The 18,790-nt window shown below is 38.1% G+C and overlaps 1 protein-coding gene across 2 annotated transcripts in view; it reads right to left on the bottom strand.

Annotated features, from left to right (window-relative positions):
• LOC106142933 (sensory neuron membrane protein 2) overlaps positions 1 to 18,790 on the bottom strand; it is a 36,187-nt gene that overhangs the window by 4,609 nt on the left and 12,788 nt on the right. For both annotated transcript variants that reach the window (XR_009656915.1, XM_060944600.1), the window contains exons 2-7: positions 15,686 to 15,843; positions 13,423 to 13,567; positions 8,791 to 8,959; positions 8,121 to 8,212; positions 1,704 to 1,793; positions 1,290 to 1,417 (exon numbers count right to left, since the gene is read on the bottom strand). Coding sequence is in view for 1 of the 2 variants with exons in the window: in XM_060944600.1 (XP_060800583.1) it covers positions 1,290 to 1,417; positions 1,704 to 1,793; positions 8,121 to 8,212; positions 8,791 to 8,959; positions 13,423 to 13,567; positions 15,686 to 15,843 (782 nt within the window). In the remaining variant the exon portion in view is untranslated. The remainder of the gene's footprint in view (positions 1 to 1,289; positions 1,418 to 1,703; positions 1,794 to 8,120; positions 8,213 to 8,790; positions 8,960 to 13,422; positions 13,568 to 15,685; positions 15,844 to 18,790) is intronic.

The following is an 18,790-nucleotide window of genomic DNA, read 5'->3' as shown; positions in this document are numbered from 1 at the left end:
ACCGTTTGACCTTCCGGCAAGAATTCCGAATGCACAACACCGCGATAGTCAAAGAAAACAGTCAACATGACTTTGACTTTTGAACGACTTTGGCGTGGTTTTTTCGGTTTCGGTTCAGTTGGAAGGCGCCACTCCGAAGCTTGTTGACTAGTTTGCATGTCAAACTCGTAAACCCACGTCTCGTCACCAGTAACAATGCGTTTCATGAATGTTGGGTCGGAATTGACTCGTTCTAGCATGTCCTCAGCGACTCTCATGCGATTGAGTTTTTGAAAAAAATTCAGGTCTTTTGGGACTAGCCGAGCGGCAACATGTTTCATACCCAAATTATTAGTTAAAATGGTACGGATCGACTCGTGAGATACAGAAAGTTCGGTGGCTATCTCTCTCAAAGTTGAATGAGGATTTTCAGTCACTATTTCCTTCACTTTTGCGATGTTAACTTCAGTTGCAGACGTTGATGGCCTACCAGAGCGAGGCAAATCTTCCATCACATCTCGACCGCTTTTGAACGCTTTGTACCACTCATAAGCACGAGTTTTTGATAAAGTCGATTCACCGTAAGCATTCTGTAACATTTCCAGTGACTCCGAACACGATATTCCATTGGCAATGCAAAATTTAAGACAAACTCTTTGTTCGATGTTTTTATCCATTATGAAATTAGCAATACACACTAGATATGATATAACTAAAAATAGCACTGTATTTAATGTAAACAACAGATGCAACTCAAACTCCGCGCCAAAATGGAAAACAGTTGTGCCAATCTAACAACAACAAAAAAAACAAAAATTTGAATTTGGAACCATAAATAAATAATCCATTCCCGATACTTTTCTGACTGAATGTACATACATATAATTACGTCTATACCAATCAAAGAATTGAGATTAAAATAGTGATAGGTAGCAACCTGGGCTAGCAAGCCCATCCCCAAGAAGAAGAAACGCAAGTTTACAAGCCTATCCCTTAATCGCCTTTTACGACATCCATGAGAAAGAGATTGAGTGGTTCTATTCTTTTTTCTATTGGTGCCGAGAACCACAAGGCACATTTATATTTCTTCTACTAATGTAATTTTGTCATGGGCAATAAAGATGATTTGTATTGTATTGTGTTGTCTTTTGTTGCGTTGCGTTGTGTTGCGTTGCGTTGTGTTGTGTTGTGTTATGTTGTGTTGTGTTGCGTTGCGTTGCGTTGCGTTCTGTTATGTTGCGTTGCGTTGTGTCGTGTTGCGCTGCGTTGTGTTGTGTTTTGTATATTTGTTTGTTTGTGTGTGAATCCACCTGCAGATGTCCGGCTGGAAGGTGTACAGTCTCGCGGGAGCCCGCTCCTGTATCGGCGGGAATATGGAGCCGTCGGAGCCGTTCAGTTTCCCGCAGTAGGGATCACTGCCCCACGCTGTCATGCGATCCTTTAAAACCAAAGTTTATTTGTATCTACATATAGTTTTATTCCTTGCGAGGTAGGCATACATACATATAGTCATGATTATATCCCTTGCGGTGTAGACAGAGCCGACAGGCTTGAAGAGGCTGACTGACTGATAGGCTACGTTCTAAAGGACTGGTTGCTAGCGCATTGCCTAAATAAAGAATCTCAAGTTTATTACTTTCTTACTTGATTTAATTTTCTTCTGAGGCGATATTTTATATATTATTTTTGTATGAATTTAAATCTCAATATACATATGTACATACCTTGTCCTTGTATGAAACTATATGACCCAGTTCTTGAAGGTTCTGAGTGCCTCGGACCATGTCGTAAGGTCCGGAGGCTGTTAAGTTGAGCTAAAAAATGAAACTCGTGTACAATTAACTTGATTTTGACTATGTATTTTTTCTTCTATCCATTGCTTTCATGACTATGTATTATTTTCCTTGTTCCTTTAATTCCTTGGCAATAAAGATACTATTACAAACAAGTAAAACAAAAGTTCCGTCCAAAGATTTTTTTTTAATCCACAGTTTGTTCTTCTCATCTGTTAACTAAAGCTTTTTCTAGAACGTTTCAGAAGAATTCAGAAGGAGTAATAATCTTTGTCGGGGTCACAAATGTAGCACTGTGACGCCTCGAATTTAGATTTTAGTTTCACAACCTTCTAACAAAAACAAGACTAAAAGAAATATCAATGTACTAGCTGTGCCCGCGACTTCGTCCGGTTTGAATAGTTATTTTGGGCATCATTGAAACCCTCAAGGATAAATAATTGTCCCAGTTTTTTTTCCACATTTTCCATTATTTCTCTGCTCCTTAAAATTGCAGCGTGACGTTATATAGCCTAAAGCCTTCCTCGATAAATGGTGTATTAAACACAAAAATAATTTTTCAATTCGAACCAGTTGTTCCTGAGATTAGCGCGTTCAAACAAACAAACTCCTCTGCTTTATAATATCAGTATATACATACATACTTACAATCTCTCTATATCTCTATATCTCTCCCCCCGGACCGCGAAAGCGTTTAGACGTGTGCACTGTGTAAATTTTTTGCGGAATTATTTTATTTTCAATCACATTTTAAATTAAATTAAAATCAACCTCTTACTCTGAAGTACCAGGCGACCAGAAACCGCAAGTAAGTGACAGTTACTCAGTAGAAAGAGATAGCAACAGTTCTACGAGTTACGCTACGTGCATCCTCAACCGCCTGCTCGATCAGCCGCCCTGCGCGTGAGAGTATCTTATCTATTTTGGTGTGTGGTCCAATACACAAGAGGTTGTGGTGAACTCAGAATTGCCTAGGTCTGATATATTTGTATAGTGCAAGTTCAAAGATATACTTACTTTATTTGCAATGCCCAATCTGCAACGCTCACCGCCCCTCAACAAATCGCACAGCAAGTCGGAATCAGATGTTGATAAGGTTGAAACCTACTCTGTACTTTCAGAAGAAAAAGTGCATGTTACCCAAAGAGACCACAAGCGTCGGAGGCTGGCAGATGAGGGGACAAGCATGTGCTCAGAAACAAATGATCTAAGAATACTTATTCGAGAAGAATTGCGGGACATGCTGGGTGCCCTCCAATCACAGCAGAATTCAAGATTGGATGTGATTGAACAACATATATCTGACATTAAAAGCCAAAACGACATTTCCCACAAGAATCACTTGGATATTGAAAAGTCCATTGAGTTTATAAATGTCAAGTTAGAAGAGGTTCAACACACAATATTGAATTTGGAGGAGCAGCGGAAGGATCTTGCAACTAAAGTGTCAGTTATTGATGAGAAATGTGAAACTATGGAGAGACTAAATAGGAAAACTAGCATCCAAATTAGGAACATTCCTAAGCAGAAAGCTGAAACAAAAGACCAACTCTTCAATATGGTAAATAAACTTTCCTCAACCCTTGACGTCAAGATGGAGCAAAGCGCGATTCGAGATGTCTACCGTATGCCATCCAAGCCAGACCAGAGTACCACAGTAATTATAGCCGAGCTTTCCTCGACACTATTAAAAACTAACATCCTTACGGCAGCAAAAAACCACAAGCTGAATTCAATCCGATTCAAGACGGAGCAACTAAATACGTCGCACATGGGTTTGGTTGGGCCGAAAACTGAGATATACCTCTCTGATCACCTCACCCCACGTGCAGCACGCCTGTATTACCTAGCCCGGGAATTCCGAAAAACCATGGGATATGACTTCTGCTGGACATCAAATGGCCTAGTTTATTTGCGTAAAAAACAAGGCGACCCCTATATCTTGGTTAAAAGTGAAGATCAACTACAAATTTTGAAATCGAAATGACTAGCCAAAGGTTTCAATGTATTTACTATTTACTACAATCTAAATGTTTCTCCTATGCATGTAACAAAATTTACTTTAATTATTATTTGTTATACTTTTATACACAGCAAAACACATCACTCAATTGATTTCACGAAATTGCACACTCTTTCCAAAGCAGTAAAACAAACTCCCCATTCATACCCATACAACTCTAAAGTAACCCTAAGCGCACAAGATTCTTCCCGATACTTCTTCTTTTCAATTAGTTTTGTTTTTCATACAAGAAGTTTATTTCAGAAACCCTCCTTTTCACAGAAACTTCTCACGCAATTACTTTTAATATGAATAGCCCGGACTTATCCGAAGAAATTGACTTAGCTTGTTCCCCCTCATGTACGTTGATAGAGGACCCCAAACAACTATCAGCTGACCTGGATAACCTTGTACCAGGTTGTAAAAATAAACTGAATATCATATCTTTGAATATAAGAAGTGTTAACAAAAATCTGGACAACTTCTTAGTATTCCTCACTGGCTTGAAAACAAATGTACACATAATAGTTCTGTCTGAATGTTGGTGCGACGAGAACTCTATCCCCCCAACACTTGACGGCTTTTCTCTTTATTATACCAAAAAAAGCTTCAACCAAAATGATGGTGTCATAATGTACATTAGCGAGGCTATCAGAGCTTCTGTCGAGGAAATTGAGTTACAAGAAGCAAATTGTCTTGCCGCTAAAATAGGTAACCTAACTGTGTTTGGTCTTTATCGCCCCTGGGCATTTGCTAACCCCAGTAATTTCCTTGATTCTCTTGATAGCCTATTACTCACAACCAGATCACGAAATATTGTTCTCACAGGCGACATAAATATCGACACTCTAGACACTAATAACTCCCATGTTAGTGATTATCTTGAAATTGTAGGTTCCCATGGTTTACAAAACACCATAGATAAACCTACTCATGGACGTACCTGTTATGACCACTTCATGTGCAAACTCGTAGGTCAGTTTAAAACATACGTCCTTCTATCAGATACGACAGACCACCTACCGATCTTTCTATCGATCTCCACATCTCTTGGCCTTCACTCTGCTGGAGTATCTTCTCTAACCAGGACCAGGATTAACTATGAAGCGATACGAAAAGCAATTGAAACAATAGATTGGAACCCATACCTGTTAACTAAGGATCCAGACCAAGCCGCTAAAATTCTAACCGAAACGCTCCAACAGCTGATTGCCTGTCACACAAACACTTTAACTTTTACTAAAAGGAAAAGACCCATAAAACCGTGGATTACGCCAGGCATTGTTAAATGCTTCCAGAAGAGAATTCGACTACACCAACTTTCTAAACGGAATCCTAATGATGATACTATTAAAGAAACATACATTAGGTATCGTAATGTCTGCAACCAAACAGCAAAATTACTCAAAATAAACTATTACAAAAATAAATTCAGCCAACATTATAAAAACACCAAAGGCACATGGGACACGGTGAAGGAAATGTGTAATATCAAAAAGAAAAATTCACAGGCAACTCCTCTATTAAAAATTTCACCAAGTCCAGAACAGTCACTTAATCATGTCAACTCGTTTTTTACATCTGTAGGTAAAGATCTTGCAACGGAGATTCTGTCAAAATTAGACATGACTGAGAGTCAGCTCACAAAAGCTACATCCTCTTCTGGAAATATGGACTCAATGTGCCTATACCCCACAGACTCTATTGAAATAGATAAAATCATTCTAAATCTCAGAAACTACAGTGCGCCTGGTCCAGATTGCATAACTAACTCAATTCTTAAAAATTCTCATTCAATTCTATGTACGATGATTGCCCATCTTTGTAATCTTAGTATTTCGGCTGGTGTCTTCCCAAGTATTTTTAAGAGTGCTCAAGTTGTTCCCGTCTACAAGGGTGGAGGTGATGAATCGGTGTCGAACTACCGGCCGATTTCTTTATTGAACTCCATTAGTAAAATTATTGAAAAGGTTATTAACACCCGGCTAACCAGCTTCTTGGAAAATAAGCAACTGTTAGCTGATAACCAATATGGATTCCGCTCTTGTAGAAACACAGAGGACGCTGTCGCAAATCTTTCGGATACTGTCACTAAAGCCTTGGATAGTGGAAAGAGATGCATAGGCATCTTTATAGATCTAAAAAAGGCATTCGACACCGTATCAATACCATTACTCTTGCTAAAGCTGGAGGGATTGGGGATAAGGGGAGTGGCACTCGAGTGGTTCCGTGACTACCTGTCAAATAGAAGTCAAGTAGTTAAAGTGTCTAATGTTCAAAGCACAAGTCTACCTATTACATACGGTATACCCCAGGGTAGCACACTTGGTCCTACTCTGTTCTTAGCCTATGTTAATAGTTTGTGTAATCTTAAACTGAGTAGCGGTAATATTCTAGCATTCGCGGACGACACTGCCTTGATGTTTTGGGGTGATTCGTGGACAGAAGTAAAAGAAGCGGCAGAAACTGGTTTACTTACTGTTATGAAATGGCTAGATCATAACCTTTTAACATTGAACGTTCCTAAAACGAAATATATATGCTTTCGAATTTCAGAAGCAACTAAACCACCACCAGATTTTGATATTCAAGCCCACACTTTAAGCTGTACCAGAGACCCCCAGTCGAACACTACCTGCCACTGCCCGAATCTTATTCATACAGACACCCACAAATACTTAGGAATTGTAATGGACAAAAACCTTACATGGAAACCACATATTTCTGAGCTCAGTAAACGGGTTCGTAAACTGCTCCATATATTCAAAAATCTTAGGGAATCTGCTGACATTAACTTAATTAAAAATATTTATCTTGCCCTTGTTCAATCCCTCTTAACCTATTGTATACCTGTTTGGGGTGGAGCTGCTGTAACACACCTATTAGAGTTAGAGAGAGCTCAAAGAGCTGTTATTAAGGTTATGTTACGCAAACCCAGAAGATACCCTACAGATACACTGTACAAAGAATCCCAAATGCTTACGGTAAGACAATTATTTATTCTTCAGTCAGTTCTCCGCCATCACAAAACAATTGTACCCTCCCAAATAAATCAACATAGAAGAAGAATACGAACCAATGTGCCTTCATTCAAATCTGCATTCGCCCAACGGCAAGCTTCATTCACTGGTCCCTTCTTATACAGACACTTCAATAATTTAAATAAAATTCTCAATATGAATAGAAAAAGTCTAAAAACGTCATTGAAAAATAACTTGATAGCATTGGACTACCTTGAAACGGAAAACATACTTAAGATTACAAGTTAATTTAGATAGTGCAAATTTCAATTTTTGAATACTCACTGTTTTATTATTATGTATATTATATATTTTTATAGTTCTGTATGGTTTAATTTTTATTTATTTTTTATATATTTTTTTTTTTTCTTCTCTTTGTCAATTTTGCAAAGACAAATAATAATAACGGTAGTAAATTGAGTTACTACTTCTTAAAAGAAAAATTGAAAATGTTTGTTAAAACTAACAGCTTATAACTTGTACCATACGCCAGAAGTCACTTGCGCTGCGCACTTTGTGTATGCGATGTCTGGTACTTACTGATGAACAAATGTGCTGCTACCCTCCAAGCTTTGTAATAAATGATAATCATAATTACTGTATTAAGATCAGAAATAATGTTACCTAGTTATTAAGACCATTATATGGGGTGGAGGGTTGGCAACCTGAGATACAGGATTTATCCTAGTTCAGGTGTCAACCCACCATATTCATTTTGTAACCTACCTTTTATATTTATTTACCTAACTCTGTTTATGGTGAAATAAAGATATATTATTATTATTATTATGTTTCTCCTCTTAGATTTCACGGGTCTATACACCCCGGATTTTTGAGAGGCTTGCGTGGGGATATAAATCCAACACGTAGAGGCCCTTTGGAGAAGTTGATGTTATGTTGTTCTCCTGCCAAAACCCGTTCCCGGGCATATCAATAGATGATATGTCCATGAACAGGTCTCGGCAGGAGGTGGAGCTATTACAAAATAAGGAAAAGGATTATGGGTTATGGAGTTGACGTTTGGATTTATTATTATTATATGGACACGTCTTTATCCCTTGCGGGGTAGACAGAGCCGAGAGTCTTGAAAAGACTGAATGGCCACGTTCAGCTATTTGGCTTAATGATAGAATTGAGATTCAAATAGTGACAGGTTGCTGGCCCGTCGCCTAAAAAAAAGAATCCCAAGTTTGTAAGCCTATCCCTTAGTCGCCTTTTACGACATCCATGGACGCGAGATGAAGTGGTCCTATTCTTTTTTTTATTGGTGCCGGGAACCACACGGCACAAATATTAAAAAGAAAACTCCAAAATTAATTAACTTACATGTGAAAACATGGAGAAGTAGAAACCATTCCCGTCTTCAGCCACTCTCATTGTGGGGGGGAGGTCAGATTTTATTTGAGCGCAAATGAGGCCTGAAATATTGGGAAATAAAATTATTGATGAGTTGTTCCTGGTGTCATTATCCCATGTGGATATCACCGTGGATATCCGTAAGAGGAGACTAAGAGAATTTGAAAATCACTACATAGTGTAAAGCAAAGTTGCTTCTCAGGTCTATACCTACCTTAGAATACATTAATCTTTAAAAATACACAACAGATTTCGATGCAATTTTATTAAATAAATAGTAATTCAAGGAAGGTTTATATCTGTAGCGAGAGCGATGATTCGGCTCGACCGCCACCAAAGCAAAGATCTTCAGCCAAAAAGCTGAACGTGGCTTATCAGGTTTATCAAGACTGGTGGCCCTGTCTACTCCGCTAGGGATACAGATGTGATTATATGAATACATGTGAGAGGACACAGTGATACCTATAATTTTATTGTTGACCTATTTGTCTTTTGTTTTTACCTGTGTTTCACAATAAAGATGTTTGATTTGATTTGATTTGATATGTACCTATGTAACATAATGTGCCGACCCCACGTAAAGAGTGAGAAAAGTTAACAACAAAGAAGAAGAAGAGAGTTTAGAAGAAGAGTCTCTTACCCAAAGAGGACTGGTTCCCAACACAGTTGAGGTAGATCCCGTCGAACAGCAAATCCCTGACCTTCACGGTCATGAAGGCGTCTTGAAGGTTGGAGTAGAACTCCTCAAACCCCTTGTTGATGGAGGGAATAAATGATGGCATCATGTCACCCACTGTTAGAAGGGCAGCCTTAAAAAAAATCGTCATGATTAGTTATTTCATCATATCATATCTGTAGGAAGTCCACTGCTCAACATAGGTCCCCAATAATTACTTATTAAATAAATATTTATTTATATATTGACAATAACCAACCCTATAATTACAGCGTTACCCAATTCGATAGAGTAGTAGCTAATAAAATTAAATTATACATACATACATACATAACATCACGCCTCTTTCCCTTAATAAAAATGTCTTTTTTTTCTTAAATAAAATTATAATTCTATATATTTTATAATTATACGGGACAAATTACACAGATTGAGTTAGCCTCGAAGTTAGTTCGAAACTTGTGTTACGAGATGCTAACTCAACGATTGTATAATAATTTTATATATTTTTTATATCATAGATAAACGTCCAAGGACCAGGCCAATCAGACAAAGGTTTCTCTTCTTCCTGGCTTTAGTCTCGGTTGCATCCTCACCTCTCTGGAGGAACCCGGGGTATGCCTTTGACCATGAATCCTAGATTGGTTGATTTAAATTCTTACTATTCGTTTCTTCTTACGAAGCGACTCCTATCTGACCTCCGCAACCATTGCAGGTAAACGTAACCCGTATTGGATCCATGGTTACACATCCAGTTGCCTGAATGTGCAGGTTTCCTCACGATGTTTTGCCTCACCGTAAGAGCATCGGTTAGTATTCAAACTAATGTACATAACGTCGAAAATAGTCATTGGTACACGCGTCGTGATTCGAACCGGTGCATTTAGACGCAACACGCGTTTTAACCGGGCACCTTACCCATTCGACCACCGACGCCCCCTTCTACTAAATGAAGTGAGAAAATAAACCATCTTTGCGTTAAAATGGAGTTGATTTGGTTCCAAATGGAATTTTTGCTTTATCTGCTCCTCATATTTTGTTCATATGAAGGCTATAAATATTAGTATTATCATCACGAACCGTTAAAGTCCCTTGAATGCCTGAAAGGCCATTTTGGCCCCTCGCCTGAAGCTTTTAAGGTATGTAGTTAATATCATTAATACCTTTCAACGTGACGTATACATTAATTAATGTACAAAAAAATACGTGCCTAGTAGTCGTTTTAGACTAACTTTTCTAGTACCAATATTTTACATTGTGCCATAATGAATAGAATAGATTAATTTTCAAAATTGGATACAAGGTATCACTTACTGACGTCACATCACTTAATGAAGTTTATAGGACCACTCCATATCTTTCCGGATGTCGTACAATGGGACTAAGGAATACCCTGAACGTAACCGTGTTTTTATTGTAAAATACAACTAAAGGAATAAGCTCATGTGTCATATTCTTTCATTGGTAGCGGAATGGAAACCTAAATATGTGCTAGTGTTCGCGCAAATTGTAAAAGTCAATCAAGGGAAAGGTTATAAAGTTGGGATTCTTCTTTCTGGCGATGACGGGCTGATCTGATCTCAATTTCATAATAAAACTATGTGGCGGAACGTGGCCAAAGAGATTATTGGCACTGATATCTCTGTCTACCCCGTAACGGATAGAGACGTGAAATATATAGGTCAACCATTGTTGTGAAACCAACAGATATGACGATTATTAAGTGATGTTAAAAATTTCCCAAAATAATAAAAATAAATAGTTTTAATTTGAATTTGAACACAAAGCGAAACCTCATGCAAATATAATAGTAATTCATTCCAATGAATAATGCACTAATGGTAAGTGAAACCACAATCTACCTTTTCGCCGAAACAGGTAAAATTGATTACAGGAAAATAATGATAACAAAAGCTTGAACACTCAAATGGAAATAATTTTAATATGAACAAATTCCACGAGTTTTCAATGTGAAAAAGCGCTGCACATTATTTCGAGAATTCTAATTATACAGGCCTTTGAAACTGTCCGAAATTCCTGGATTGCAATCGGAAAATGATGATTACTATTTATATACTAGCGTGTTTCGCAAATCCCACAGGATTTATAGTTTTAACTGGGATGAATGGTACCTCTAGGTATATCCCTCTCCAGATTCTTAATTATATTAACGTGATATTTACATACATACATATAATCACGTCTATATCCCTTGCGGGGTAGACAGAGCCAACAATCTTGAATAGACTGATAGGCCACGTTCAGCTGTTTGACGTAACGATAGAATTTAGAAAAAAAAAATTGAGACAGTGACAGGTTGCTAGCCCATCGCTTAAAAGAAGAATCCCAAGTTAATAAGCCTATCATTTAGTCGCCTTTTACGACATCCACGGGAACGAGATGGAGTGGTGCTATTCCTGTTTTTATTGGATCCACACTGCACGTGATATTTCAAGAAGATTAATTCAGTAGATGACCCATGAAGAGGTAACCAACAAACAAATAAACTTACTTTCGTATTTGTAATTGGGGTAACGCGGTGGATATACAAACTATTTTTATATTTCAGAAAAGGACATACATACATTAAATCACGTCTCTTTCCCGGAGGGGTAGGCAGAGACTACCTCTTTCCACTTGCCGCGATCTCTGCATACTTCATTCGCTTCATCCACATTCATAACTATTTTCATGCAAGGACAGAAAAGGACAGTTCGCGTATTTTACTATTTAGGTCCAAGAAACTTGTTGAAAGAATACCTACAGTAGCGTCCGAGTACACTTTTGATATAATAATGTATGCAAGGAATAATATTACTCTTTTAAAATAAGTTATTACCTCATATTAAAATTGACGTAATAAACATAAATAAACAAAAGTAACGGGCGTTTTAGAAGCCTTATTGTTATATATAGGTAACTCTACTAATTCTATCATTAAGCCAAATAGCTGAGCGTGGCCTTTCAGTATTTTCGAGACTGTTGGCTCTGTCTACCCCACAAGGGATATAGACGTGACCATATGTACAGCCTTGGCCAAAAGTTTTAGGCACCCCCAACTTTTATTGAAATAATGAAGTAAAAGTACTTTTATTTTCTATATTTATTTATTTCTTAAAAATTAGGTTAATATAAACAAGAAAAGCTTAAAATCTAGTAGGTCCACCTTTAGATTTTATTACAGCACTGATTCGAGCCGGCATGCTGCGTACTAACTTTGTACACTCATTCCTAGAAATACTGTTCCATTCTTGAACTAATGCATGTTTAATGCAGTTTTTGATAAAATACTATGCTCTTTGATCCTCTGCTTTAAAAAAGCCCAAAGATGCTCAATTGGGTTGAGGTCTGGAGGCTGCGCCGGCCAATCCAACACCTCAATATTATTTTCAACAAACCAGCGCATCGCAGTCCCTGACTTATGATACGGTGCATTGTCTTGCTTAAAAATGACACCGTCTAGGTTGGTGTCACCGTAAATGCTTGTTAGCGATAGCATTAGTGCAGTTTCGAGTACATGGATGCACTTTTCACTGTTCATACGACCTTCGCAAACAAACATTTCACCAACGCCATTGGCAGCCATGCAGCCCCAGATCATAATGCTACCTCCGCCGTGCTTGCCAGTAGGTACAACGCAATCTGCATGGTATTCTGCGCCCATACGTCGTCTCACAAAGGTCACACCCGGTGTCCCGGAGGAAAAAACAATACCAATTAGGAAATTGATTATAATTTGTAGTGTTAGAGTGGAACTAAAAAGGAAACGTTCTTAATTATAAGAAAACTACCAGAATTGACTCACCTTAAAGTTAGATTCAACAGACCACACCACATTAGCCCAATCTTCTTCTGTGAAATGTTGGTACTGTAAAGCTATTCTAGGCGCTTCTTTTAATTAGTTTCTGACAGCCTAGGCTTCTTCCTGGCTTTGCACCCGTTTAGGCCTGCTTCGCCGAGTCTTCTTCTGTCGGTTCGCGAACTTATTGACTTTCCAGCTTCATCTGACAAAGCAGCAGCAAGCGCGGATGAAGTTTTCATCCTATTTTTCAGTGACTCTCGAACCAATTTTCTATCTTCGCGTTCCGTAGTCACACGTTTTCGGCCTGCTCGTGGTTTGTCGTCGTGGGTACCGGTCTCAGTAAACCGTTTGATGGCAGACTGTACAGCGCAACGCGAACATTTCACCAACTTGGCGATTTCTTTCTGTCGCCCTTGTTCGTGTAAAAGTTCAATTTTCACTCGATTTTCAATAGTAATTTTACTTTTTTTGGGCATTTTAGAATTAATATGATGTCAATTTGTCGCTCAAAAAAAATGACGGCTCGTTTACTAGTTGAAGTCTAGAACACAACTGGTCATATAATCACTGATGAGATTACAAAAAACTGAAATCTTTTGTTTTCGGTGACCAGGGTTTTTCATGACCTCAAAATATGCCGCCTACTGTGCCAGGTAACGTTTTATGACCCTGACAATACATTAAAGATAAGTATTTATTCATTGTTTCAATAGTAAACATGCATTGTGTATTTTTAAGGGGTGCCTAAAACTTTTGGCCAAGGCTGTATGTATGTAAATCTAGTTATTACTCACCATGTAAGAGAAGTTGATGACAGTCAGCTCGTCATCCTGGGTTAACGGAGCTGAAGCCTCCGCGTCGAAGTGGAAGGTCTTCTTCAGCATGTATTTTATGGTGTCATTCTCACCATACCCCAGTATTATCTTCTCCCTGTATTCCCTGTTTAAATAAATATAAACGTGAGATTGTGGTCCTATACAATTAGGGAAGCGAAAATAAACTAGACTTTTTGATTGATACGGGCGCTTCTGCATTTATATATATATAATAGTTATTTTGGGCATCATTGAAGCCCTCAAGGATGAATAAATTTCCCCGCTTTTTTCACATTTTCAATTTTTTCTTCGCTCCTAATGTTATATAGCCTTAAGCCTTTCTCGATAAATGGTCTGTTTAACACAAAAAGAATTTTTCAATTCGAACCAGTAGACCCTGAGATTAGCGCGTTCAAACAAACAAACTCTTCAGTTTTATAATATTAGTATAGATAATTTTTTTTCAACTTGTTATGGTAAACCTTTTAGTTCACAAAAACAAAGTTCCGTTAAAGTAGATACGTCAAAATTTATTATGCACAATCCGATCATAACGTCAGGAAATACGGTACGTTCGTCGTACGTAAAGTAAGTATTATGAAACTTACTTTACACAAAGCACCGTCTGACCTTCGCAAATTTGCAAGCAGAACCTATGTAGTAGTCCATCTTCTAAAATCATATATTTTCTAGAAATAAATAATCTACTTTCATCTTAGATCTTGGCTTGTTGCATGTAAGTTTGTATAATAAATAAAATTTCTAGTACAAATTTTAAAGTCTGCGTTTTAAATTAATCGCCTTTGAAAACCCCCATAAGATTGTTTCATCGTGTTAACGTAAGGGCCTATAGAGGTCACGGAGATATAAAACAAATCTCTAACATACATATACATGCATGTATCCTATGTTATACAAGTTTGAAACATAGTTTACCCAAGGTTCTGCAAAAACATGGTACAGCATGTAAGTTGTCTCTGTTTTGGAAATTATTGAATAGATTATAATAAAACTTTAGGTACTGCATAATGTTAAAGATGGGGTACCTTGTGATGCATACATATATATAATCACGGCTTGCGGGGTAGACGGAGGCAACAGTCTTGACAAGACTGATAGGGCACGATTCAACTGTTCGGAAAATTTACCTAGCGAATGTAAAGAAAAAAACAGCAAACGCGTTTTTTGAATCATTTCAATGTTCTTCTTTTAAGTAAGGGACCTTAATTAACAACATGTTTAACTAATCTACCAATTATTACGTCGATAAATGTCTTGTATAAACTAGCAAATCTTCTTGTAAGCGATGGGCTAGCAAACCTGTCACTATTTGAATCTCAATTCCATTATAAGGCCATGCCTTTACCTTTACGTTAGTTTCGGTCTTCTTTTAGCCTTTTCAAGACTGTTGGCTCCATTTACCCGGTAAGGGATGTAGACGTAATGTTATGTATGTATTCCTAGAATAGCTTTACTTTGATCTTTCTTGGGAAAATAGAAAACATCAATTGGATATTCAACACATATGAATATTTTGTAAAATAAAACAAAAAATCGGCTTGGTATATACCTACTTTTAAACATGACGCTCGTATTTTTGGCAAAAATATCTCCATAAATGTAGGTACATTTGTCACAAGCTCAGGCTGTCATTTACAACTTGTTGTATAAAACTTTGGCAGTTTGCCGCTTCCTAGTAATATAAATGTAAAACCTAGTTTGTTGGCGTAAGCTACGCCTGGGGAGGATGAGAGGCAAACATGTAAGGAATAATTTTTACATTTTTACAAAGTTGTCCGCCTTCAGGATTCTAAAATTTATGCTAAGAAATAGTTTTACTCAGGTCATTTGATCTGAGACATACATACTATACATACAGTCACGTCAATATCCCTTGCGGGGTAGATAGAGCCAACGGTCTTGAAAGGACTTAAAGGCCACGTTCAGCTCTGTTCGTCTTGATTGATTTATTAACATTGTTTATAAACGGCCTCTGTCGCGTAGCGGTAGTGCGCTGTGACATCGGAGGTCCCGGGTTCGAATCCCAGCCAGGCCATCATGGAAAACGAACTCTCTCTGATTGGCCTGGGTCTTGGATTATCTATATAATATCATATCATCATCAAATATAGTATCATTGAGTTAGTATTTCGTAACACAAGTCTCGAACTTACTTCGAGGCTAACTCAATCTGTGTAATCTGTCCCGTATATATACATATATTTATTTATTGGCATCTCACTTGTAAACATAAGGCCCGACTTCCACCAGCTTCGGCTTCCTTCCCCGGTTGATTTCCTCCACATTGGTAACGTTGAACAGGTTTATTTTAAACTGTAACGGCATCGGTAGAACTCGCCAGTTCTCGAACATCATCGATGAGTTCTCGATTTGTAGTTGCTGAAACAAACGAAAATAAATGACAGCTTTGAAAAAAGGATATGGAAAGTATGATTTTGATCTCATACTAGCTTTTATTGAAAAAAAATATATATAATTTAAATTTAGTATCTAAATACTAATTTAAATTATATATTGTTTTTATTTTAATGAAGAAAATTAAATGTACATAAATAAATATATACGGAACAAATTACACAGATTGTGTTAGCTTCGACGTAAGATCGAAACTCGGGTGACGAGATACTAACTTAACGATACTTTATTATATAGAGAAATACTTATATAGACAAACATCTTAGACCAGGTCAATCCGAGAAAGTTTTAGCCGGGATTCGAACCCGAGACCTTTTGTGTCACAGACAAGCGCATTATCGCTGCGCCACAGAGGCAGTTTGTCGAGTACGTTAAGTAATGTCGGTCTTTGATATATTTAAATAAGTTGTATTGCATCAAGTTATATAAAGCATAAAACTATGCAACTAGTATGTCAGCCCACATAAGGGCATGTCGTGTGACCATACGTCCTGCTTTGGAGGGAAATTGTCCTCTTTTTAACCACCATCAAAAAAAGTTAGTTCTCAGATTGTACTGTCTGTATGTGTGTATTTATCCGCGGTTATCTTGCATCTCGCTAAACTGCAGTTTTCAGGAAATTGTTTTTTACACTTAGGAAAAGGTTTAAGATATTTAACTGACATCAAAAGGAGGTTTTCAATCGGAGACGGTTCTCTTTCTACAAAAGTTGTCTAGCTGTCTGTGCGGTTTTGGCTATTATGTCTCTCCGAGAGGATGAATGAAAGCAGGTTTACTAAGCAGATAGATATACATACAAGAGACAAGAGAGTGTGGAGGGAAAGGTCGGAGTGGGAAGACCTAGACGAACATATCTAGATCAAATTAAGGAGCTTGCATGAAGAGAGTTATGAAGTGTGTGGATGAAGCGAATGAAGTATGCAGAGATCGTGGCAAGTGGAAAGAGGTAGTCTCTGCCTACCCCTCCGGGAAAGAGGCTTGATTTTATGTATGTATGTCTCGCCGATCACAGCGTCTTGGTCACAATAGTCAAACGTCATCGAAGTTGACCCCTACTTGTTCGATATTGACCCAATTGTCAGTTTTCCGCGTGTCAGCATTTGAAACATCATTGGTGTTTTAAGGTCACGTAATAGTAACTTGTTTTATATTACGTGTTACTAGGTATACGAGTAGAATTCTTGTCTCACTAGACTTTTTCCTGGCGATTCGCCGTCTCGGGAATTTTCAGAGAAAAATGGGTAGGTTGGTACTAATTTTGGCAAAATTAGTACAGTATTTTTCTCGGGTTTATTTGCTGCAAACATATAAAAGTCATCCGATTTTTATATCACTAATGACACGGCTCTGCGTTGCACGTCCTTTGCAGAATGCTTTGTACATTATGCATACATACATATGGTCACGTCTATATGCCTTGCAGGGTAGACAGAGCCAACAGTCTTGAAAAGACTGAATGGCCACGTTCAGCTATTTGGCTTAATGATAGAATGGAGATTCGAATAGTGACAACAGGTTGCTAGCCCATCGCCTAAAAGAGAATCCTAAGTTTGTAAGCCTATCCCTTAGTCGCCTTTTCCGACATCCATGGGAAAGAGATGGAGTGGTCCTATTCTTTTTTGTATTGGTGCCGGGAACCACACGGCTTTGTACATTATAACAGTAAAAAATGCACCAACATTTTTTTTACTAATTTTGTTTAAGAGGAAGTTTCTGATGTTGTGCTGCTTCGGCCACCCCGGCGCCTCTCTTCACAGTCCGAGAGCCCTACAAAGAGCCTGGAGCCCTAACCTCGCGCCCCGAGCCTTCGCCTTTGGACTGCTACAGCGTTCATTATATTAAGTAGCTCGCTATCCTCTGGCGGCTTCTTGCTGGATCTCATGTCTATAGCAAAACTCACGCTCTCTTACAACTTGTAAAACTAATTATCTCTCATCCCTCTTAACTGCGAAGTTTTACCTCAAACGCCACAAGCTTAGAAACAAACAAAGAGGGACTTTGTTTTATACTTATATACCGTAAAAAGTTAAAGTTCCCTTTGTATGGGAAATTCCGAGAATCCTTCTTTAGCGGATGCCTACGTCATTATAATTATCACTATGCCAAAACGAAGCGGAACCTGTTTAGTTATTTCGGTTATGCGTTGATCAATATATGAATGTCAGTAACCTTCTCCTTCAACATATAGTTTTACTCGATTTTGCAGCGACTAAGTTTTGCCGTGTGGTTCCCCCATTTTAGAATAAAACTACTCCATCTCTATTTTGACGAAGAAAAACTTCTCTCTTATGTCAAATTCTAGAACTAACACAGCAAAAAAAAAGAAGTTCATATGGTGAGGGAGAGCGTCACGACGAAACAAGCACAGCACATTCAGGCAACTGAATGTGCAACTATGATCCAACGCACGTTAGGATCCCCTGCACAAGTTGCAGAAGTTAGATAGGAGTCGTTTCTTGTAAAAACCTGAATCACCCAATGCTGGATCTGGTCAAAAAAGTGAGCTGCTCACTAGAAAGGTGAGTATGTAATCAGGATTTACGACAGAAAAAGAAAAAAAATAGTTTGAAAAAATGGCTACTCAGAGATCGAATCCTTGATCTTTTAACATAGTATAGGCAAGCACACTGCGTCAGAGTTCAAAAGTATACGCTCCTATAAATAATGCGGTAATAAAAAGAAACCGCTCCAATAATAAAGTGGCCTTAACGTGTTTACAAACTGGTTTTCGCAAAGAATACTCCATTAGTTGGACCATTATGACGTTATGAACGAGGGTTACGTCTGTACGAGCGCAAGCCTTAGAGAAAAGTTATGTGTGAGACGAGAAATGGGCAGGAATGATGTTGGTAAAGTCTCGTCTTTATCCCTTACGGGGTAGACAGTACGGTGTTCTCGCAAAGACTGAAGG

The sequence above is a fragment of the Amyelois transitella genome, chromosome 6 (assembly GCF_032362555.1).
Source record: "Amyelois transitella isolate CPQ chromosome 6, ilAmyTran1.1, whole genome shotgun sequence".
In the NCBI taxonomy this organism is placed as follows: Eukaryota; Metazoa; Arthropoda; class Insecta; order Lepidoptera; family Pyralidae; genus Amyelois; species Amyelois transitella.
Note: the sequence above shows the minus strand (reverse complement) of the source record. Positions and strands in the feature narration are given on the sequence as shown.